At 37.9% G+C, this 25,126-nt stretch overlaps 2 protein-coding genes across 2 annotated transcripts; both read left to right on the top strand.

The window, feature by feature from the left end:
- Positions 1-599: 599 nt before the first annotated feature.
- On the top strand, positions 600-2,147 carry LOC306702057 (uncharacterized protein; the record flags this gene model as incomplete). Its single annotated transcript, XM_079167550.1, has 5 exons — positions 600-614; positions 659-800; positions 1,317-1,451; positions 1,586-1,629; positions 1,708-2,147. 5 exons carry the CDS (start codon positions 600-602, stop codon positions 1,840-1,842), a joined length of 471 nt encoding a protein of 156 aa, XP_079023676.1. The 3' UTR covers positions 1,843-2,147.
- A 4,165-nt stretch (positions 2,148-6,312) lies between these two features.
- On the top strand, positions 6,313-8,688 carry LOC306702056 (uncharacterized protein; the record flags this gene model as incomplete). The annotated part of the gene is made up of 5 exons (XM_079167549.1): positions 6,313-6,355; positions 6,990-7,346; positions 7,865-7,999; positions 8,160-8,203; positions 8,285-8,688. The coding sequence occupies 5 exons, from the start codon at positions 6,313-6,315 to the stop codon at positions 8,417-8,419; spliced, it is 714 nt and encodes a 237-aa protein (XP_079023675.1). The 3' UTR covers positions 8,420-8,688.
- Positions 8,689-25,126: the final 16,438 nt, after the last annotated feature.

Here is a 25,126-nt window from a genome sequence, read left to right as displayed (position 1 = left end):
ACTTTGACTTGTGCTCGCAATACATCTCTGGCAAAAACAACCTTGTTTTGGATCAGGCTTGTTTCTGGAAACTTACCTGAATTCTTAAAAGGAGCATACATTTTTGATTATGAGGGTATTAACACGAAGTCTCGCATTACAACAAAACAAGGACCTGGAACATTTCTCCTGCATATTCATCAAGCAGAGCTCAGCGATACTGGAGTTTACTACTGTTTAAGAGTGAACCAACTTGATGTGATACTTTTGAAAGCAACATTTCTGAGAATTGGAGGTAAACATTTAAAAGAAGCAGTTTACATAATTTAATTATTCTACATGTATGTATAAAGATAATACATGTTTCCATAATTTATAGGAATGTTTGTGCCATTATATATAAAAACATGTTTTAAGTACTTCAATGCTCACTAAAGCATTATTATCATGTTTGTATTTCTCAGGACCAGAACCTGATATCACTGCCGTCATACAAGAGCGTTCATCTGATCCAGTCCGTCCAGGAGACTCAGTGACTCTGCAGTGTTCAGTCCTCTCTAACTCTGAGAAGAAAACGTGTCCAGAAGAACAGAGTGTGTTCTGGTTCAGAGCCGGATCAGATGAATCTTATCCTAGTGTCATTTATGCACAAAGAAACAACAGTGCTGGATGTGAGAAGAGTCCTGAGCCTCACTCTCCACAGAAATGTGTCTACAGCTTCTCTAAGAACGTCGGCTCCTCTGATGCCGGGACGTATTACTGCGCTGTGGCCACATGTGGAGAGATATTATTTGGAAACGGAACAGAACTGGAAATTGAAGGTAACTATCACTTCTGTTAAACTTGTTTTCCCCCTTTTATTGTCACCTTACATGCTTTGATTGTTGGAAAATCATCTTTCTACACACTTTTTTACAGCACTTTAGACTGTATATTCTGTAATTGTGTGTTTTTATGGCTGCACCATTCCATCAAATGGAGATATTCTTAATTTATTCGGCATCATTTGAAACATGTTTCTCGCAATTCATCCTGTCATTTTTGGTATCTTCACATCTTAATGACTGGATGAAAGAAAATAAGGCTCTGTAGTTTTTAGCAATATTTAGCGCGAGATCATAAGTTAATAATTACCAACCCACTGGCAAGTCTGTGTGGTAAATTAGTTTAATATGGAAATTTGCATATTTAAGTGTTAATAAGTCTTGATCAGAAGTCAAATAAAAATCCATACAGATTGATTGTAGGGAAATACTTGAAACAAGTAAAATCCTCTTTGGAGGAATTACATTTTCATTTAGTTTGACTAAAAGTCATTGTTTGTTTTCATGTTTCAGAAACCGGCCCGTGGTCCTTTAGTGACGGTATATTTCTGGTCCTGCTGTGTGCTGTCTTTACTATAAGTGTGAATGTTGCAGCCGTCCTCATTTACGCCATCAAGAAAAACAAGTGTGATTATTGCAATAATGAAGGTAATAAAAGTTACCTCTCTATCTCACACACATGCATATGTGTATTTATAGTTTATCATTAGTGTTGTAACAAACTAGTGCATCCGTATCTGTTTTAATCTTTTTATATTCTTCTTGTTTATTTCATATTGTAGCTGCTGTTTCCCTGCTTGAAAATGTTGCAAAAAGGAATTTAAAGGTAAGAACTTATCCAAAAACACGATTGGTATTTTATTGGTATTTGTCATGTTACATAATGTGCAATGTATTTCCTCAGAGAAATGAAGACACATGGATGTATTCTACTGTCGTCTTTACCGTGATGAAATCTGGCAGCGGTGGAACGAGGAACGCAAAAACAACGGAGAGAGAGAAGATCTATGCTGCTGTTAAGGCTTTTGGGTTGAATTAGCATGTTAAGTGGAATGTTTGAGATCAGTTGGTACCGTATGTGTGCTGATGCTATTCTTTTTAAAGTTAAAGACTGTTCTATGTGGCTATTATGTATTATTTAGCATTTCATGTATATCTGGATTAAATGTTTTGTTTTAGACCGTCCCACAGATACTTTACTGTGACACACACTTTGTCAAATGGGATACTTCTAGTCCTTTACTCTGTCGTCTTTACCGTGATAAAACATGAGCATAGACTTTGTTTCACAAAGAAAGATTTCTACTGATTACGATCTGCATGATTCAGTTAAAAAGAAATGAAAAGGAGTCATAATGTAAATAATTTCTATGACATTAAAACATGGCACAAACACTGAGTGGTCCCTCTTTTGTTGCTGTGAACTATGAGTTGTTAAATTGCTCACTAACTGTCATTTTCCCAAAAACGAATGGGGAAAAATATTTAGAATACATGTAGTGTATTTGTGAAAAATAATTGAATTATGAAATAGCTATAACTTTGTGATTCTGTCGAGGCCAGCAGAGAAGGCTTTGCTGGCCCTGACGGCCCACCACTGCGTCACACACACCTAAAACATACCTGTTGCTGCCACTAGATCCTCTCAGGATGCTGATTGGTCCGAACCACAATGGTTTGGACACCAACGCATAACTTGAAGCCTGACAAGGTGGATTCTTGAAAAAATCAGTGGCTTAATGAGCAGTTTTTACACACTAGAGCCATTTAGTGACCAACAACTGCTCGGCCCAACGGCTGAAGTCCAGTTTTACAGTGATCCTGCCGGCTTCACGCACTTTTGTAACTAACTTAATCATATATGATTTTTTGGAAGTATTGTTGGCTATCTTGTTTGCTAATGACATCCGACATGTAAATGAGACAGCATTTTCCTCTTTCAGTGTAGGCTAGATGTTTTGCTTCCCGTGTTTGTGCTAAGCTAGGCTAAACTCCTCCTGGAGCTGGATCCAAATGTTTTGATAATTGTCTAAATTTGGACGTCCAATCAACACAAAGAGGTGAAAAGGAGGACTTTTGAAATAGCATTAGCTACAGCATAGCCTGCAGGTTTTAATGACAGTTGTGGGGAAGACAAAATGTGGCCAAAGCCACAAAGAAAATGTCGCTGGTTAAAGTGGGAGAAAGAGGGCTCATGTGAATCTACAATTTTACATTATTATAAAGCATTGCAGTTTTGATCTTGATCTAAATCTTGATGGTCTTGCAAACACTCGTCAATAGTTTTGTTTGTTTATCATTTCCTCTTTTTTAATAACAGATACTTTGATTTGTTTTAGCACAAAAAGCACTAGTAAAACCAATAACATTAAGGACAGGCCCTTAATGATGTTACACTTGTGTGTTTCACAAGTCTAGATGTCTGCTTTGAAATGCACACGCACATTAAGACACAAAGTGAGATCAAATAGACTGTCAGTGGTTTTCACCAGTGAACTGCTGTGTAGCAGTTACACACACATACTGAGCATAATATGTTGTAGACACAAATCAATTCCTTTTTTATAAAACATATTCAATGTAAAAAATGTGAGGGGACAACTACTCAATTGAATGAACCCGTCAATCTGTCTGGTCTCACAGCACTTTGTAAATCTCTTCTGCATGTAGTGAGAGGAGCAAGCAATGCCACATGCAACAGCTACACTGACAGACTGAAGCTGTGGTGGGCCACTTCTGCACCCTTTGACCAACCTTCAAGGCTGTTTACTCACAACAGACTATTCAACAGGATGTGTAGTGATGGAAGAGCTACAATAAGCTTCAGCAAGCAAACTTATAGTTTTATATTTACTTGTTACTGTGCTCATTTAAAGTATAGATGCTGTCTATCCTTCATGTTTTTAACATGCAACCATCTACGACCATATGCATGTGCAATCTTAAAATATCACAGATGCATATTTGTGTGTTTTGGTTTAATCTGCAGATTTATTCACCACCTGAGTCGATCACTGTACGACAGACTTAAGCAAGGCTGGCTCACCTATTTGCAGATAATCAGGCAAACTTACCTTAAGATCAAGGTTAAAAATTCTGCATAGACAAATAGACCAGAGTGGGTCCAGTGAAGGATGAGCACCTCCCCCTCTGACAGCAACTACAAATGAACAGCACAAAACTGCAGAGGAGTGTGATGACAAATGGTCAGGACATAGCGTGACTGGGTGTGTTTGTCTGTCCCTCCTGAACCCTTAACCTACTCCTGTAAGTTGATGTGATATTAATACCAATCATCAAAACAAGTGTGTTATTAAAAGGTAAAACATCGTTCAAGCCGAGCTTCCTGAGGCTAAAACGGAGAAAGGTCGGTTTGTATTGACACCTTAGTTTGAGGCCCGGCTACAGCAAAGCTTAAGTTTCCATGCATCGTTTGTTTGTCAGTGGTGACTGTGTGTCTATTTCTGTCCGTTTGTGTGTGAAAGCACAAAGCGTGTTTTGGCTCGTTGAACCTGATGACCACAAACCACAACGAGCTGGTCTAACAAATGTGACGGAAGTTTCGGTCCTAAACTGTAGATAGATAGGTTGTCTTTCTAATGAATGTCTCTATACAACCTTCAAGTTGTCAGGAAACCTTAACGCTGTTTTGATAATTATTATAACGCTGGAGTTTGTGGAGTTTACTGGGCTGCATTTTAATGTTAATGTGAGGATGTCAACCACTGTAAATGAAGTGACCCAGGATTGTTTATTGATAATCACCTTGTTATTGATTATATTGTTTTATTTGGGGTGTTGTCCCAGGTTCACACTGGACAGATAAATATATACGGGTCAGAAACTTTAAATCGCCTCCAGGTGAATGTGATGCTGTGAGAGTGGCGCTCTGCTGCTGCCTCTCACCAGCCCCCTGAAGAGAAGTGATGTGAGTATAGAGGATGGATGGTTTAACCGCCCTCCTCTGTACGCTCTGCTCTTCCTGCTGATATGACTGACAGGCAGGAGTGGGCGGGTCATCATTGATGATGTGGAGCATCTGAATTGGCTAGCATACATAACATGTAACATGTCTCTGTCTCTGTGTATCGTGATGGCAAATGGATGAATGCTTCTTTTCTGCACACAAATCAAACTGATCAATACATTCCTGATTAACTGAGTGCTGCAGACAATGGTGTAGAATTTGCGTACGAATACATGGAATCACATTGCTCTCAACGTACATACATAGAATATACAAATAAACAAGAAAAATATAAAAACAAGGACATTCAAACAACAAAGTAGAACAGAGAAACTAAGCTTTAACATTTAACTACTATGTACAATATAAATATATATAAGAATATTTATGAACATAAGGAACAACAACAATCACAATTGACAATGGATTTGGTGTATTAGTGCAGATAATAGTGCAGTATGTCTGATTAATTGTTCATGAGAGTGACGGCCAGTGGAAAGAAGCTGTTCCTGTGTCTGGTGGTTTTGGGTACAGTGCTCTGTAGCGCCTACCAGAGGGGAGGAGCTGGAACAGTCTAACACAGAGGAGCCACTTACTGCAGAAAAGAGAGGACATGTGATATACTGAATATGTGCACAAATACAAGCACTCAATTGTGTGAAGATTACACAAAGAAAGGCTTAAATTGGCAGGGACGCTGGATTGTAAAGCATTTAGAGCTTGGCACTCTGATGCATAAATGCTACAATCCTTAGATGTGTAAGCTAACACACAAACATAATGAGTGGCAGTAATTCAGTCTGGTTCTCTTTTGTAGATACATTCATCTTGGACTTGTTTACAATTTGTCATTTACATCCATCAGTGGGTTTGGAGAGAAAAGTATAACTGAAATGCTGCACTACAAACGGGAGCGTTTAAGTTTAAGAGGCTTATACTAGTCAGTGAATCTTTTGAGTTGCACTAAAGTATCCAGTGTTTTTGGAGCTTGACTCAATGAACTTTGAGTCAAGTCACTCTTTGTTAAGAATTGTATCCGTCTCTTGTCAGTGTAATACTTAATTGCTGGATTCCCCCTTGAATCTTTATTGTTGACTAACTTTAACCGCACCTTAATCTTTCAGGGAGGAAATAGCTTAGTTTATCCTGGACATGGATAATATCTGATCCCATGAATCACAAAAGAATGCACCAGCAATCTAGTTCAGGGTTTCTGGAGACCAGGCACCCTTCATAAGTATGGTAGTAAAAGAGTGAATAAAAAATACTTTTTTATTTAACCAGATTGTTTTTGTATAACTGTGGTTCACATTAGTATCAAATCAAATCATGTCATATTTAGTCTCAGTGTCAGTTGTAGAAACCCACCATGAAACAAAAGTGCGCTGTTGGTGTTGTTTCATATTTTTAGATTGGAAAATGACGACAGGCCAATCAGATTGCTCTGAAACTGATCCCTCCCACTTGATGTGATTACATTAAGGCGCATCATCTTCTAATTTGATCTAATTTAACTGCAGTCTCAAGTGGATTAACAAGAAAATGATGATCATCTTTTATTTACTGCTGATTCTCAGAGTGGGGCGTAAGTACATGTAGCAATGTCAGATTTACTTCAGATATATATATTTATATCATTGTCATGTTCTTACAGTAGTTTAGCAGGACATACCTGATTCTTTCTCTGTCAATAATCACTGAACCATGTTTCTCTTCATATTTTCAGGATGCACAGATGATCTGATCATTGAGACAAAGAGTGTTGGACAAGATGTGACTTTGACTTGTCCTCGCAATACATCTCTGAAAACAGCAAGCTTGTTTTGGATCAGGCTCGTTTCTGGAAACTTACCTGAATTATTTAAAGGAACATTCACTTTTGATTATGAGGGTGTTAATACGACTCCTCGCATTACTACAAAACAAGAACCTGGAAAATTTCTCCTGCATATTCATCAAGCAGAGCTCAGCGATACTGGAGTTTACTACTGTTTAAGAGTGAACCAACTTGATGTGATACTTTTGAAAGGAACATTTCTGAGAATTGGAGGTAAACATTTATAAAAAGTAGTTTACATCATTTAATTATTCTACATGTATGTATAAAGATAGTACATGTTTCCATAATGTATAGGAAAGTTTGTGCCATTATATATAAAAACTTGTTTTAAGTACTTTAATGCTCACTAAAGCATTATTATCATGTTTGTATTTCTCAGGACCAGAACCTGATATCACTGCCGTCATACAAGAGCGTTCATCTGATCCAGTCCGTCCAGGAGACTCAGTGACTCTGCAGTGTTCAGTCCTCTCTGACTCTGAGAAGAAAACGTGTCCAGAAGAACAGAGTGTGTTCTGGTTCAGAGCCGGATCAGATGAATCTTATCCTAGTGTCATTTATGCACAAAGAAACAACAGTGCTGGATGTGAGAAGAGTCCTGAGCCTCACTCTCCACAGAAATGTGTCTACAGCTTCTCTAAGAACGTCGGCTCCTCTGATGCCGGGACGTATTACTGCGCTGTGGCCACATGTGGAGAGATATTATTTGGAAATGGAATGGAACTGGAATTTGAAGGTAACTATAACTTCTGTTAAACTTGTTTTCCCCCTTTTATTGTCACCTTACCTGCTTTTATTGTTGGAAAATCATCTTTCTACACACTGTTTTACAGCACTATATACTGTATATTCTGTAATAGTGTGTTTTTATGGCTGCACCATTCCATCAAATGGAGATATTCTTAATTTATTCGGCATCATTTGAAACATGTTTCTCGCAATTCATCCTGTCATTTTTGGTGTCTTCACATCTTAATGACTAGATGAAAGAAAATAAGGCTCTGTAGGTTTTAACAATATTTAGCTGTAAAGATCATAAGTTATTAATTAGCAACCCACTGGCAAGTCTGTGTGGTAAATTAGTTTAATATGGAAATTTGCATATTTATGTGTTAATAAATCTTGATCAGAAGTCAAATAAAAATCCATACAGATTGATTGTAGGGAAAAACTTGTGACAAGTAAAATCCTCTTTGGAGGAATAACATTTTCATTTAGTTTGACTAAAAGTCATTGTTTGTTTTCATGTTTCAGAAACCGGCCCGTGGTCCTTTGCTGACGCTATATTTCTGGTCCTGCTGTGTGCTGTCTTTACTATAAGTGTGAATGTTGCAGCCGTCCTCATTTACGCCACCAAGAAAAACAAGTGTGATTATTGCAATAATGAAGGTAATAAAAGTTACCTCTCTATATCTCTCACACACACACACACAAACACACACACACATGAATAAATGTAGTTTTATTTTATCATTCGTGTTGTAACAAACTCGTGCATCCGTTTCCATTTGAATCTCTTTATATTCTTCTTGTTTATTTCATATTGTAGCTGCTGTTTCCCTGCTTGAAAATGTTGCAAAAAGGAATTTAAAGGTAAGAACTTATCCAAAAACACTTACGATGCATCTTTATTGGTATTTGTCATCTTACATAATGTGCAATGTATTTCCTCAGAGAAATGAAGACACATGGATGTATTCTACTGTCGTCTTTACCGTGATGAAATCTGGCAGCGGTGGAACGAGGAACGCAAAAACAACGGAGAGAGAGAAGATCTATGCTGCTGTCAAGGCTTTTGGGTTGAATTAGCATGTTAAGTGGACTGTATGAGATCAGTTGGTACCGTATGTGTGCTGATGCTATTCTTTTTAAAGTTAAAGACTGTTCGATGTGGCTATTATGCAATATGTAGCATTTCATGTACATCTGGATTAAATGTTTTGTTTTAGACCGTCCCACAGATACTTTACTGTCACACACACTTTGTCAAATGGGATACTTCTAGTCCTTTACTCTGTCGTCTTTACCGTGATAAAACATGAGCATAGACTTTGTTTCACAAAGAAAGATTTCTACTGATTACGATCTGCATGATTCAGTTAAAAAGAAATGAAAAGGAGTCATAATGTAAATAATTTCTATGACATTAAAACATGGCACAAACACTGAGTGGTCCCTGTTTTGTTGCTGTGAACTATGAGTTGTGAAATTGCTCACTAACTGTCATTTTCCCAAAAACGAATGGGGAAAAATATTTAGAATACATGTAGTGTATTTGTGAAAAATAATTGAATTATGAAATAGCTATAACTTTGTGATTCTGTCGAGGCCAGCAGAGAAGGCTTTGCTGGCCCTGACGGCCCACCACTGCGTCACACACACCTAAAACATACCTGTTGCTGCCACTAGCTCCTCTCAGGATGCTGATTGGTCCGAACCACAATGGTTTGGACGCCAACGCATAACTTGAAGCCTGACAAGGTGGATTCTTGAAAAAATCAGTGGCTTAATGAGCAGTTTTTACACACTGGAGCCATTTACTGACCAACAACTGCTCGGCCCAACGGCTGAAGTCCAGTTTTACAGTGATCCTGCCGGCTTCACGCACTTTTGTAACTAACTTAATCATATATGATTTTTTGGAAGTATTGTTGGCTAGCTTGTTTGCTAATGACATCCGACATGTAAATGAGACAGCATTTCCCTCTTTCAGTGTAGGCTAGATGTTTTGCTTCCCGTGTTTGTGCTAAGCTAGGCTAAACTCCTCCTGGAGCTGGATCCAAATGTTTTGATAATTGTCTAAATTTGGACGTCCAATCAACACAAAGAGGTGAAAAGGAGGACTTTTGAAATAGCATTAGCTACAGCATAAACTGCAGGTTTTAATGACAGTTGTGGGGAAGACAAAATGTGGCCAAAGCCACAAAGAAAATGTCGCTGGTTAAAGTGGGAGAAAGAGGGCTCATGTGAATCTACAATTTAACATTATGATAAAGTATTGCAGTTTTGATCTTGATCTAAATCTTGATGGTCTTGCAAACACTCGTCAATAGTTTTGTTTGTTTATCATTTCCTCTTTTTTAATAACAGATACTTTGATTTGTTTTAGCACAAAAAGCACGAGTAAAACCAATAACATTAAGGACAGGCCCTTAACGATGTTACACTTGTGTGTTTCACAAGTCTAGATGTCTGCTTTGAAATGCACACGCACATTAAGACACAAAGTGAGATCAAATAGACTGTCAGTGGTTTTCACCAGCGAACTGCTGTGTAGCAGTTACACACACATACTGAGCATTATATGTTGTAGACACAAATCAATTCCTTTTTTATAAAACATATACAATGTAAAAAATGTGAGGGGACAACTACTCAATTGAATAAACCCGTCAATCTGTCTGGTCTCACAGCACTTTGTAAATCTCTTCTGCATGTAGCGAGAGGAGCAAGCAATGCCACATGCAACAGCTACACTGACAGACTGAAGCTGTGGTGGGCCATTTCTGCACACTTTGACCAACCTTCAAGGCTGTTTACTCACAACAGACTATTCAACAGGATGTGTAGTGATGGAAGAGCTACAATAAGCTTCAGCAGGCAAACTTATAGTTTTATATTTACTTGTTGCTGTGCTCATTTAAAGTATAGATGCTGTCTATCCTTCATGTTTTTAACATGCAACCATCTACGACCATATGCACGTGCAATCTTAAAATATCACAGATGCATATTTGTGTGTTTTGTTTTAATCTGCAGATTTATTCACCACCTGAGTCGATCACTGTACCACAGACTTAAGCAAGGCTGGCTCACCTATTTGCAGATAATCAGGCAAACTTAACTAAATAAAGGTTAAAAATGTTGCATAGACAAATAGACCAGAGTGGGTCCAGTGAAGGATGAGCACCTCCCCCTCTGACAGCAACTACAAATAAACAGCACAAAACTGCAGAGGAGTGTGATGACAAATGGTCAGGACATAGCGTGACTGGGTGCGTTTGTCTGACCCTCCTGAACCCTTAACCTACTCCTGTAAGTTGATGTGATATTAATAACAACCATCAAAACAAGTGTGTTATTAAAAGGTAAATCATCGTTCAAGCCGTGCTTCCTGAGGCTAAAATAGAGAAAGGTTGGTTTGTATTGACACCTTAGTTTGAGGCCCAGCTACAGCAAAGCTTAAGTTTCCATGCATCGTTTGTTTGTCAGTGGTGACTGTGAATGTGTGTCTATTTCTGTCCGTTTGTGTGTGAAAGCACAAAGCGTGTTTTGGCTCGTTGAACCTGATGAAGGCCACAAACCACAACGAGCTGGTCTAACAAATGTGACGGAAGTTTCGGTCCTAAACTGTAGATAGATAGGTTGTCTTTCTAATGACTGTCTCTATACAACCTTCAAGTTGTCAGGAAACCTTAACGCTGTTTTGATAATTATTATAACGCTGGAGTTTGTGGAGTTTACTGGGCTGCATTTTAATGTTAGTGTGAGGATGTCAACCACTGTAAATGAAGTGACCCAGGATTGTTTATTGATAATCACCTTGTTATTGATTATATTGTTTTATTTGGGGTTTTGTCCCAGGTTCACACTGGACAGATAAATATATACGGGTCAGAAACTTTAAATCGCCTCCAGGTGAATGTGATACTGTGAGAGTGGCGCTCTGCTGCTGCCTCTCACCAGCCCCCTGAAGAGAAGTGATGTGAGTATAGAGGATGGATGGTTTAACCGCCCTCCTCTGTACGCTGTGCTCTTCCTGCTGATATGACTGACAGGCAGGAGTGGGCGGGTCATCATTGATGATGTGGAGCATCTGAATTGGCTAGCATACATAACATTTAACATGTCTCTATCTCTGTGTATCGTGATGGCAAATGGATGAATGCTTCTTTTCTGCACACAAATCAAACTGATCAATACATTCCTGATTAACTGAGTGCTGCAGACAATGATGTAGAATTTGCGTACGAATACATGGAATTTGACTCCGGATTTCACATTGCTCTCAACGTACATACATAGAATATACAAATAAACAAGAAGAATATAAAAACAAGGACATTAAGACAACAAAGTAGAACAGAGAAACTAAGCTTTAACATTTAACTACTATGTACAATATAAATATAAATATATATCCAAGAATATTTATGAACATGAAGAACAACAACAATGACAATGGACAATAGATTTGGGATATTAGTGCAGGTAATAGTGCAGTATGGCTGATTAATTGTTCATGAGAGTGACGGCCAGTGGAAAGAAGCTGTTCCTGTGTCTGGTGGTTTTGGGTACAGTGCTCTGTAGCGCCTACCAGAGGGGAGGAGCTGGAACAGTCTAACACAGAGGAGCCACTTACTGCAGAAAAGAGAGGACATGTAATATGCTGAATATATGCACAAATACAAGCAGTCATTTGTGTGAAGATTACACAAACAAAGGCTTAAATTGGCAGTTAAGCTGGATTGTAAAGCATTTAGAGATTGGCACTCTTCCTTAGACAGCATCCTGACAAATTGTTAGCATTAAGTGTAATACTTAATTGCTGGATTTCCCCTTGAATCTTGTTAATTTGCCATTTCAATGATCTTAACCTTAAAGTCTTTATTGTTGCCTTTAACCACACTTTAATCTTTCAGGGAGGAAATGGCTTAGTTTATTGTGGACAGGGATATTATCTGACCCCATAAATCACAAAAGAAATGCACCAGCAATCTAGTTTAGGGTTTCTGGAAACCAGGCTACACCCCTCATAAATATGGTAGAAATTATTTTTTTAACCAGATTGTTTCTGGATAAATGTGGTTCACAAATCATGTCATATTTAGTCAGTGTCAGTTGTAGAAACCCACCATGAAACAAAAGTGCGCTGTTGGTGGTTTTTCATATTTTTAGGTTGGAAAATAACGACAGGCCAATCAGATTGCTCTGAAACTGATCCCTCCCACTTGATGTGATTACATTAAGACACATCATCTTCTAATTTGATCTAATTTAACTGCAGTCTCAAGTGGATTAACAAGAAAATGATGATCATCTTTTATTTACTGCTGATTCTCAGAGTGGGGCGTAAGTACATGTAGCAATGTCAGATTTACTTCAGATGTATATTTATATCATTGTCATGTTCTTACAGTAGTTTAGCAGGACATACCTGATTCTTTCTCTGTCAATAATCACTGAACCATGTTTCTCTTCATATTTTCAGGATGCACAGATGATCTGAGCATTGAGACAAAGAGTGTTGGACACGATGTGATTTTGACTTGTGATCGCAATACATCTCTGAAAACAGCAACCTTGTTTTGGATCAGGCTTGTTTCTGGAAACTTACCTGAATTCTTTAAAGGAACATTCATTTTTGATTATGAGGGTATTAACACGAAGTCTCACATTACAACAAAACAAGGACCTGAAACATTTCTCCTGCATATTCATCAAGCAGAGCTCAGCGATACTGGAGTTTACTACTGTTTAGGAGTGAACACACTTGATATGATACTTTTGAAAGGAACATTTCTGAGAATTGGAGGTAAACATTTATAAGAAGCAGTTTACATAATTTAATTATTCTACATGTATGTTTAAAGATAGTACACGTTTCCATAATTAATAGGAAAGTGTGTGCATTATATATAAAAAAAGATTTTCAGTCAATGCTCACTAAAGCATTATTATCATGTTTGTATTTCTCAGGACCAGAACCTGATATCACTGCCGTCATACAAGAGCGTTCATCTGATCCAGTCCGTCCAGGAGACTCGGTGACTCTGCAGTGTTCAGTCCTCTCTGACTCTGAGAAGAAAACATGTCCAGAAGAACAGAGTGTGTTCTGGTTCAGAGCCGGATCAGATGAGTCTTATCCTAGTGTCATTTATGCACAAAGAAACAACAGTGCTGGATGTGAGAAGAGTCCTGAGGCTCACTCTCCACAGAAATGTGTCTACAGCTTCTCTAAGAACGTCAGCTCCTCTGATGCCGGGACGTATTACTGCGCTGTGGCCACATGTGGAGAGATATTATTTGGAAACGGATCAAAACTGGAAATTGAAGGTAACGGCAGAACATTTCCAATAAAATCATTAATAAAGATTAATTTAGATCATGTATCACAAAGCAATTCTACCATATGCCTTATATCATCTTGTCAAAATAGTTGTTAATTTCAATTATTTGCTCATTTTCATATACTTTCAGCACTCAACATGTTGGATTTGCAGAACAACACAGTTCTGATTCTGCTATTAGCAGCTCTGGCTCTGAGTCTGATTGTTATTGCCTTCCTGATTTATACCATCAAGATGAAAACGTGTGATCGTTGCAACGGTAATATAAGTTTCTAACAGTATCTTGTAAAAGCTAACTTTCCAGAATTAACACAACTGATATGTGTAAGTTAACCTTCAGGGTCTTTCATCCTAAATCTCTGTTTTTATTTTATAATACAGCTCGGCAAACAAATGCTGCAAAAGCCAGCGGTGACCGCCAAGGTCAGCAGGTAAGATTTATCAAGAAAAGATCACAATGGAAAAGTTTATTTCCCTTTCTACATATATAGAAATTAAAATATGCTGTTTTATAATATCTTTTCATATTTATTCAGAGAAATGAGGGCATGTTGGTTTATTCTGCACCAACCTTCACCAAGAGGAAAACTGGCAGAGCAGAGAGAAAGAATGTAAAAACAGCAGAGGAAGAGACCGTCTACACTGGTGTCAGGACTTTAGTGAAAGATTAACAATCTACTGGATTTGCTAATTAAAGCTAATAAACATCTTTTCTGGCAAACTGTTGTTAATCTGCTGCTTCACATCTGATATCGGTTACAGTCTTTTACTTTGATAACCTTGAAAAATGTTTTACGTTTAATTTTGACATGTTTTAATGGCTTTTGTTGATATTCTACAGCATCTCATATCTCTTAATTCTTATTTAGTTGTATGGATTGTTTATTAAATCTTTGACGAAGTTTCTTCAAATATTTGACCATATTCTACTACCGACCTTAAGAGACTGAGAGGGTTGAGGAAGGTTTCCATCTGTGTCTCTCGTCTGATGTGCAGTTTTAAGGCTGTAAACTTCTCCTCTATGTATCAATGCTAAGGTCTACCGTTTTCAGTCTTTTCAAAAGTTTTCTCTTTTATTTTATAATGGCATCATTTCATTAATAAGTGTTTAGTCATAATTTGTTTATTTTTTAAATAACTTTAGTTAGTTGATCTTGTAGAAGACAGGGAGATTGATTGATGTTCTGATTAAATGTTTGCAGAATATAACCCAGGACGCTCAAACAGCATCATCCTTTTTTATTGCTTAATGTTCATGCTGATCTCCTACCACTCTTAAAATCCATTGATTTTCACAATTGTCATTGTTTTGAAGACTTCTCAGAGAAATGTGCTCACATTTAGTCCTGGAAAAAAACAAAGTACAGATTACTTTGAAAATCGAATTGCATGAATAAAATCCACAGGGTTCATCTCGTATAATGAAAAAAATGAAATAAGGATTGTATACATTTTTCATAATTCCTGCAAGTGAAAAGCACTAACCCTAAATTAACTTGAGATCTAAATATTAAAAGTGTTTTCAATGATCAGGGCAAAAGAAAAAACAATTACATTCCACCCTATCAAGCCTCTCAACAAAACTATACTGTATGTCTAAATATATTGGCAAATAAAGACAGTAATTGAATAAGTAATGTGTTGTCATTCTTATAAAAATTATTTTAGGATTGTGCCTATTAGTTCAGGTGGTATATCAAAACCTTGAGGGTTGTTGTGAAAAAGTTACATTGAGCTATATTACTGTGTATTGTATCAACTAGTGCTGTGGTTTTATGTTTTTGTAGTATTGTGTATGTTGAAGGAACACAATGCAAACAAGACATCAGTCACGATGTCTGTGCTCAGCATCTGACTTCCATTCTAGAGAGATCATCTCAGACCTACGATTAATGTAAATATTTTAGTAACAATGACAATAATATTTCTGTAAAACAAATTTCCAGATATTAATCCTTTAATCCTTACATCCTTTATCGTACTCCATGATCAAAATGTTATCATTGAATAATCTGCTGTTTTAGAATCGTCAAATGCTACGAAGACAGAAGGTTCTTCTTTCATTTCGCCAAATGAAAATTCAACACGTCACCAAAATCTGTAGGATCTATTTACAATAATCATTAGGAGGCAACAATTATTTGTCTTATTGCTTCTCATTTCACAATCGAGTTGTCCTTGTATGCCACGCTGAGGTTACAAAACCTGAATTTACCTTAATTAAGCCCAAAGTGAATGATTTTTACATAAATTCTACGAATCATATCAATTATCTGTTCTACGTACACATGAGTATTTTTTTTACCTTTAATTATCCAGGATAGTGCCATTGAGATTAAAAATCCCTTTTTCAAGTGAGTCTCGTTTATGGGAAAGTTAACTAAAAGTTCTTCTCTTGCTCCAGATATCTGGGTGCACTCCCCTCTCTCACCAACGACCCCTAAAGAAAAGCTGCTAACCCCAGACAAGTGCAGTCAGAGCAACCTGTGACCAACAGTCCATAACCTCAGTATCACCTTTCTGTGTCCAAACTCCTCCTGCACCTTTATCTGCAGTACTCCTGTACGCTTTTATTGTGAAATGTATAATTAGCATTCCACTTGCCTCGTTGAAAATGTAGAAAAGCAGCTTTCAAAATATCAGTTGTCAAATTAGAACGCCCATATGTTGATACGGCAGCAGATCAATATTAAACTAATTTAATACATGGTTAAGTGTAATGCTAAAAGCAGGATACGTCCCACTTGCTCACATTGTATGATGCAAACAGCTAACTTTATTGTGCACACAGGATATTTTTAGCAACATGGATTTTCTCAAGAATGACTCGAAGATTTCTGACATAATCCTTTTTTATTTAAACTTTGATTAATGTTTCATGATGCAGTCAATATTCCAAGCCTCAACATATATATTCATTCTTATTTCAACAAAGCAACATCAGCAAACACAAGTTAAGGCTGGAGCACGCTACTCAGGCCACGCAGACACCTCTGAACACACTCAGTGTACGGAGGCGAATATGAGCAGGAATTATTCTGAGACATTGTCTTTTGTACTTAAATGTAAATAAACAATACACAACTGTCATGTAAAGATAAAAACATTCACACACACTTTATCCATATAATACATGTTGGCTTTCCAAAATCTAACAAAGAGCTGAACTGTCTTTTTTTTGACAATCAGTGGATTTCACCCAAACAGAAATCGTTGCCGATCGTTGATTCCTTTGACTTGTTTTTCTCTTTCTTCTTCCTTTTCATTGTAGAAGGATCCAGTGATCGAGTAGTTCAGTGCCTCTGTGTCACCATCCTAAAAATAATAGTTTTAATAGTCAGAGCTGTGACAACAAGACCAAGAGTAAATGCTATCAGAGAGGCTTCCTGTAACGTCCTGAAGAATATCTGTAGATTCCAGTTATGTTCTTCGTCTTTGCAGTTTACTAAACTCACCTTCAGTTCCTTGAGAAAACAAGGATGGCAATCACAATCACACAGAGAGCCAACAGTGTCCCAAGGATGATGTTAACTGGATCCAATTCCTGAATTGTTCCTGAAAGTAATACAAAAATGTCATTTAACTCTTTACTCCTTGTTTCCATGAAGTCATCCATGACTTGTAGGTGACTCAATGGTTAATAGCTTAAATACTGCAGATTAGTATTATTCAGTTTGTCAAATGTGTAATTTATCATAATTCACAATAATTATTTGAATTGTGGAATTTCATGAAATAGTTGAGATGATGTCATATGAGTCAAGACCTCTATTGGTTTTCAAGTCTAAATGTTGGGCACCTTTCAGGTAAACGTGTGAAGAGAACAATAAGTTGTGAGATGATTCATGAATTTAAAGTTATAATTTGCACCATTTTCCTAAAGAACAATGTGTAGACTGTTAAAAAATGATCCCTTTCAATCATCACTATGACCCAGTAGGAGTGTGTGGTGGTGTCTCTACAGAGACTCTGCTCTCTGCCTGGATTTCCTCTTTGCTTCTTATCTTGCTGTGTTTGCGACGTTGTTGTGCGTCATTAAAGAGCCTTTGAGCCCCATGTCGGGTATTCAATAACCACCGCTTTGTCACGATACAGAGGCACAAGCCTCCCTTTACCATCTGTATGATATGAGAACGGGTTGTTACATCGCTGTGGTTCCCCCTGCTCCTCTGTCTCTCTCCTTGCAGTGTGCAGAGTGATGTTATCTGTGTGCAGAGTGATGTTATGTGTGTCTGACTGAGAGCAGCAGCGAGTAACACACAGAGCCAACAGGATGAAGCGTCCACAAATCCGGCATCACAGCACCTCGGCAGGGTTGTGCGGAGGTGTGGGTGTGTTAAATCATTGTACAACTTAGCGGTTTATATTATTTAAGGCTAAAAGTTATGCAAAGTTGAGTGTGTGGCCTCTTTGAGCAACAGTTCTGTGCCGTCACATTAGCTAGCTGTGACGTTTTAATGACTAAACAGTTTTTTTTTAAATATTTAAATACAATATATGAAAATACAATACTTTTATTACAACTGTAAAAACATACTTGTCTCCACTTTGGTTCCTTCACCAAACAGGATCTCTCCACATGTGGCCACAGCACAGTAGTAAGTCCCAGCATCAGAGGAGTTCTGTATAGTTTTGGACAGACTGTAGACACAACTTCTTTCTTCTTGTTTATCACTGTGAGTGTAAATGATGCCTGGATGAGATTCTCCTGATCCAGATCTGAACCAGTGCACACTGTGTTCACCTGGACACTGGACTGTGTTTTCTTTGTTCTTGGAGAGAAGTGAACACTGGAGAGTCACTGAGTCGCCCGGCTGGACCGACTCAGTCTCCGGACTTTGTTTCACGTAGAAAGATTTCTGTTGATCACGATCTGCATGATTCAGGTAAAAATGCATTAATAAGAATGAATAATTAAAATGATTAAACATGGCAAAAAAATAGAGAAAAATATATTTTACCTTTCACAACCAAGAAGGTGCCATTAACAAAACTGGGTGAATATCTTGCTCCATGGACACAGAAGTATGTCGCTTCGTCCTCTTTGCTTATATTTCTGATGGTTAGAACATACTGAGAGTTCCACTCTGTGACATTGAAACGTGAGTTGTTAAATTCTTCACTAACTGTCATTTTGCCAGCAATAACAGCAGCGACCTGTTGGACCAGATATCCAAGAGGCTGCTTGTACCAGTTAAATATTTTGCTTTCCGTTTCAGGAACTGGACACTGCAAAGTAACATTTCCACCAAGTTCAGCCAAAGTCAAAGAGACCTGGTGAGGAACCTCTGCAGTCTGAATCAGATCTGAAGAAAAGAGACAGAATGTAACAAAGTTAAAGCACGAGATAAGTAAACAGGTAAAGTATGAACCCTTCCAAAGATTAAAACATGGTCGTGTCTTGCTCAAGGTAGTTAAGAATTGCACTTACACACTCTACAAAGTAGAATCAAAGCAGCCAGCCCTCCGATCATTGTGGTACAGCACTCGTGTCTTGCACTACTGATGTCACACAACGAAATGGAAGATGTAGTCACGAGGTGATCAAGGTTTACAAAGTAGAATGATTGGCTGAAACATAGAAAATGACCGTCCCCCTTCGTTTTTTCAACCTTTGATCTATTTTCATTCGATAGGAAATCTACATGTTGAGTATTTGTTGTATTTTCAAAGCAGTGTCTTTATTCAGACTGCATGACTAAATGCATTGTTTCTGTGATAACCATTTTATATATTTTGGCCTATTTAAGAGCAAGTACTGAAAGTCTTTCAACAACAGCAAAATCGGTCTTATTGGCTGCATGTGTGTATTTAAAGGTCACGATGTGGAGAAATATTTTTGATTTGAATCACGTGCACATGCACACAGGTGACACAATACACATTTTATATTTGTTTTTTGCAAGACAATTCCATAACTTCAAATTAACTTGGAGTGGCAGATGGTTTGTTACACAGAACAAAAGAAAAAGTACTCAGCAGGTGATTGGATGAACCATCTGTGTGTCACCGTCAGTCAGGAACAAACACCCTCTCCTTCAAGGAAAGCCTTCAGCGCTGTACTTTGTTCTTTCACTGAAGAAATAGTCTCCAGATCTGATGTAACGAGGCCAAGCCCCTATTCAGAATTACATTAATATAACTGATGCTGTAGCAGCATTTGTCCAAAACGCATAACTTGAAGCCTGACCAGATGGATTCTTGCGAAAAAATCAGTGGCTTCATAAACAGTTCACACTGGAGCCGTTTACTGACACACTGCTCGGCCTAAAGGCTGAAGTCCAGTTTACAGTGATCCTGCTGGCCTCACGCACTTTCATAACTGAACTAAGCCTCAATGACTTTTTGGATGTATTGTTAGCTAGCTTGTTTGCTAATGACATCCAACATGTAAATGAGACAGTATATTTCCTCTTTGAACGTAGGCTAGATGTTTTACTTCCTGTGTTTGTGCTAAGCTAGGCTAAACTCATCCTTTATCATTTCCTATTTTTAATAACAGATACTTTGATTTGTTTTAGCACAAAAAGCACGAGTAAAACCAATAACATTAAGGACAGGCCCTTAATGATGTTACACTTGTGTGTTTCACAAGTCTAGATGTCTGCTTTGAAATGCACACGCACATTAAGACACAAAGTGAGATCAAATAGACTGTCAGTGGTTTTCACCAGTGAACTGCTGTGTAGCAGTTACACACACATACTGAGCATTATATGTTGTAGACACAATTAGTTTCCTTTTGTATAAAACATATACAATGTAAAAAATGTGAGGGGACAACTACTCAATTGAATAAATCCGTCAATCTGTCTGGTCTCACAGCACTTTGTTAATCTCTTCTGCATGTAGCGAGAGGAGCAAGCAATGCCACATGCAACAGCTACACTGACACACTGAAGCTGTGGTGGGCCACTTCTGCACCCTTTGACCAACCTTCAAGGCTGTTTTCTCTCAACAGACTATTCAACAGGATGTGTAGTGATGGAAGAGCTACAATAAGCTTCAGCAGGCAAACTTATAGTTTTATATTTACTTGTTGCTGTGCTCATTTAAAGTATAGATGCTGTCTATCCTTCATGTTTTTAAGATGCAACCATCTACGACCATATGCATGTGCAATCTTAAAATATCACAGATACATATTTGTGTGTTTTGTTTTAATCTGCAGATTTATTCAGTCTATCACTGCACCACAGACTTAAGCATGGCTGGCTCACCTATTTGCAGATAATCAGGCAAACTTACCTTAAGATCAAGGTTAATAAGAATTCTGCATAGACAAATAGACCAGAGTGGGTCCAGTGAAGGATGAGCACCTCCCCCTCTGACAGCAACTACAAATGAACAGCACAAAACTGCAGAGGAGTGTGATGACAAATGGTCAGGACATAGCGTGACTGGGTGTGTTTGTCTGACCCTCCTGAACCCTTAACCTACTCCTGTAAGTTGATGTGATATTAATAACAATCATCAAAACAAGTGTGTTATTAAAAGGTAAAACATCGTTCAAGCCGAGCTTCCTGAGGCTAAAACGGAGAAAGGTCGGTTTGTATTGACACCTTAGTTTGAGGCCCGGCTACAGCAAAGCTTAAGTTTCCATGCATCGTTTGTTTGTCAGTGGTGACTGTGAATGTGTGTCTATTTCTGTCCGTTTGTGTGTGAAAGCACAAAGCGTGTTTTGGCTCGTTGAACCTGATGAAGGCCACAAACCACAACGAGCTGGTCTAACAAATGTGATGGAAGTTTCGGTCCTAAACTGTAGATAGATAGGTTGTCTTTCTAATGAATGTCTCTATACAACCTTCAAGTTGTCAGGAAACCTTAACACTGTTTTGATAATTATTATAACGCTGGAGTTTGTGGAGTTTTCTGGGCTGCATTTAATGTTAGTGTGAGGATGTCAACCACTGTAAATGAAGTGACCCAGGATTGTTTATTGATAATCACCTTGTTATTGATTATATTGTTTTATTTGGGGTTTTGTCCCAGATTCATACTGGACAGATAAATATATACGGGTCAGAAACTTTAAATCGCCTCCAGGTGAATGTGATGCTGTGAGAGTGGCGCTCTGCTGCTGCCTCTCACCAGCCCCCTGAAGAGAAGTGATGTGAGTACAGAGGATGGATGGTTTAACCGCCCTCCTCTGTACGCTGTGCTCTTCCTGCTGATATGACTGACAGGCAGGAGTGGGCGGGTCATCATTGATGATGTGGAGCATCTGAATTGGCTAGCGTGCATAACATGTAACATGTCTCTATCTCTGTGTATCATGATGGCAAATGGATGAATGTTTCTTTTCTGCACACAAATCAAACTGATCAATACATTCATGATTAACTGAGTGCTGCAGACAATGATGTAGAATTTGGATACGCATAAATGGAATTTGATACCGATTTTCACATTGCTCTCAACGTACATACATAGAATATACAAATAAACAAGAAAAATATAAAAACAAGGACATTAAAGTAGATCAGAGAAACTAAGCTTTAATATAAATTTTTATCCAAGAATATATGAATATAAGGAACAACAACAATGACAATGGACAATAGATTTGGTATATTAGTGCAGGTAATAGTGCAGTATGTCTGATTAATTGTTCATGAGAGTGACGGCCAGTGGAAAGAAGCTGTTCCTGTGTCTGGTGGTTTTGGGTACAGTGCTCTGTAGCGCCTACCAGAGGGGAGGAGCTGGAACAGTCTAACACAGAGGAGCCACTTGCTGCAGAAAAGAGAGGACATGTGATATACTGAATGTGTGCACAAATACAAGCACTCAATTGTGTGAAGATTACACAAAGAAAGCCTTAAATTGGCAGTTAAGCTGGATTGTAAAGCATTTAGAGCTTGGCACTCTTCCTTAGACAGCATCCTGACAAACTGTTAGCATTAAGTGTTATACTTAATTGCTGGATTCCCCCTTGAATCTTGTTAATTTGCCATTTCAATGATCTTAACCTTAAAGTCTTTATTGTTGCCTTTAACCACACTTTAATCTTTCAGGGAGGAAATGGCTTAGTTTATTCTGGACAGGGATATTATCTGACCCCATGAATCACAAAAAAAATGCACCAGCAATCTAGTTTAGGGTTTCTGGAAACCAGGCTAAACCCCTCTTAAATATGGTAGAAATTATTTTTTTAACCAGATTGTTTCTGGATAAATGTGGTTCACAAATCATGTCATATTTACTCTGTCAGTTGTAGAAACCCACCATGAAACAAAAGTGCGCTGTTGGTGTTTTTTCATATTTTTAGGTTGGAAAATGACGACAGGCCAATCAGATTGCTCTGAAACTGATCCCTCCCACTTGATATGATTACATTAAGGCCCATCGTCTTCTAATTTGATCTAATTTAACTGCAGTCTCAAGTGGATTAACAAGAAAATGATGATCATCTTTTATTTACTGCTGATTCTCAGAGTGGGGCGTAAGTACATGTAGCAATGTGAGATTTACTTCAGATATATATTTATATCATTGTCATGTTCTTACAGTAGTTTAGCAGGACATACCTGATTCTTTCTCTGTCAATAATCACTGAACCGTGTTTCTCTTCATATTTTCAGGATGCACAGATGATCTAATCATCGAGACAAAGAGTGTTGGACAAGATGTGACTTTGACTTGTCCTCGCATTAAAACTCTGGACATAGCAAGCTTGTTTTGGATCAGGCTTGTTTCTGGAAACTTACCTGAATTCTTTAAAGGAACACATAATTTTGCTGATGATAGGGTTAATACGACTTCTCACGTTACAACAAAACAAGGACCTGGAACATTTCTCCTGCATATTCATCAAGCAGAGCTCAGCGATACTGGAGTTTACTACTGTTTAAGAGTGAACCAACTTGATGTGACACTTTTGAAAGGAACATTTCTGAGAATTGGAGGTAAACATTTATAAGAAGCAGTTTACATAATTAAATTATTCTACATGTATATATAAAGATAGTACATGTTTCCATAATTAATAGAAATGTTTGTGCCATTCTATATAAAAACATGTTTTAAGTACTTCAATGCTCACTAAAGCATTATTATCATGTTTGTATTTCTCAGGACCAGAACCTGATATCACTGCCGTCATACAAGAGCGTTCATCTGATCCAGTCCGTCCAGGAGACTCAGTGACTCTGCAGTGTTCAGTCCTCTCTGACTCTGAGAAGAAAACGTGTCCAGAAGAACAGAGTGTGTTCTGGTTCAGAGCCGGATCAAATGAATCTTATCCTAGTGTCATTTATGCACAAAGAAACAACAGTGCTGGATGTGAGAAGAGACCTGAGGCTCACTCTCCACAGAAATGTGTCTACAGCTTCTCTAAGAACGTCAGCTCCTCTGATGCCGGGACGTATTACTGCGCTGTGGCCACATGTGGAGAGATATTATTTGGAAACGGAACCAAACTGGAAATTGAAGGTAACGGCAGAACATTTCCATATAAATCAATATTAATTTAGATCATATATCACAAAGCAATTCTACCCTATGCCTTGTAACATCTTGTCAAAAATAGTTGTTAACTTCAATTATTTGCTCATTTTCATATACTTTCAGCACTCAGCATGTGGGATTTGCAGAAGGCCAACACAGTTCTGATTCTGCTATTAGCAGCTCTGGCTATGAGTCTGATTGTTATTGCCTTCTTGATTCATACCATCAAGATGAAAACGTGTGATCTTTGCAACGGTAATATAAGTTTCTAACAGTATCTTGTAAAAGCTAACTTTCCAGAATTAACACAACTGATGTGTGTAAGTTAACCTACAGGGTGTTTCATCCTGAATCTCTGTTTTTATTTTATAATACAGCTCGGCAAACAAATGCTGCAAAAGCCAGCGGTGACCGCCAAGGTCAGCAGGTAAGATTTATAAAGAAAAGATCACAATGGAAAAGTTGTTGGCATTTTTTCCCACTCTACATGTATACACATTTAAATATGCTGTTCTTTTCATATTTATTCAGAGAAATGAGGGCATGTTGGTTTATTCTGCACCAACCTTCACCAAGAGGAAAACTGGCAGAGCAGAGAGAAAGAATGTAAAAACAGCAGAGGAAGAGACCGTCTACACTGGTGTCAGGACTTTAGTGAAAGATTAACAATCTACTGGATTTGCTAATTAAAGCTAATAAACATTTTTTCTGGCAAACTGTTGTTAATCTGCTGCTTCACATCTGATATCGGTTACAGTCTTTTACTTTCTACAGCATCTCATATCTCTTAATTCTTGTTTAATTGTGTGCATTGTTTATTAAATCTTTGATGAAGTTGCTTCAAATATTTGACCATATTCTACTACCGACCTTAAGAGACTGAGAGGGTTGAGGAAGGTTTCCATCTGTGTCTCTCGTCTGATGTGCAGTTTTAAGGCTGTAAACTTCTCCTCTATGTATCAATGCTAAGGTCTACCGTTTTCAGTCTTTTCAAAAGTTT

This window comes from Pholis gunnellus (assembly GCF_910591455.1).
Source record: "Pholis gunnellus genome assembly, chromosome: 10".
NCBI lineage: Eukaryota > Metazoa > Chordata > Actinopteri > Perciformes > Pholidae > Pholis > Pholis gunnellus.
Note: the sequence above shows the minus strand (reverse complement) of the source record. Positions and strands in the feature narration are given on the sequence as shown.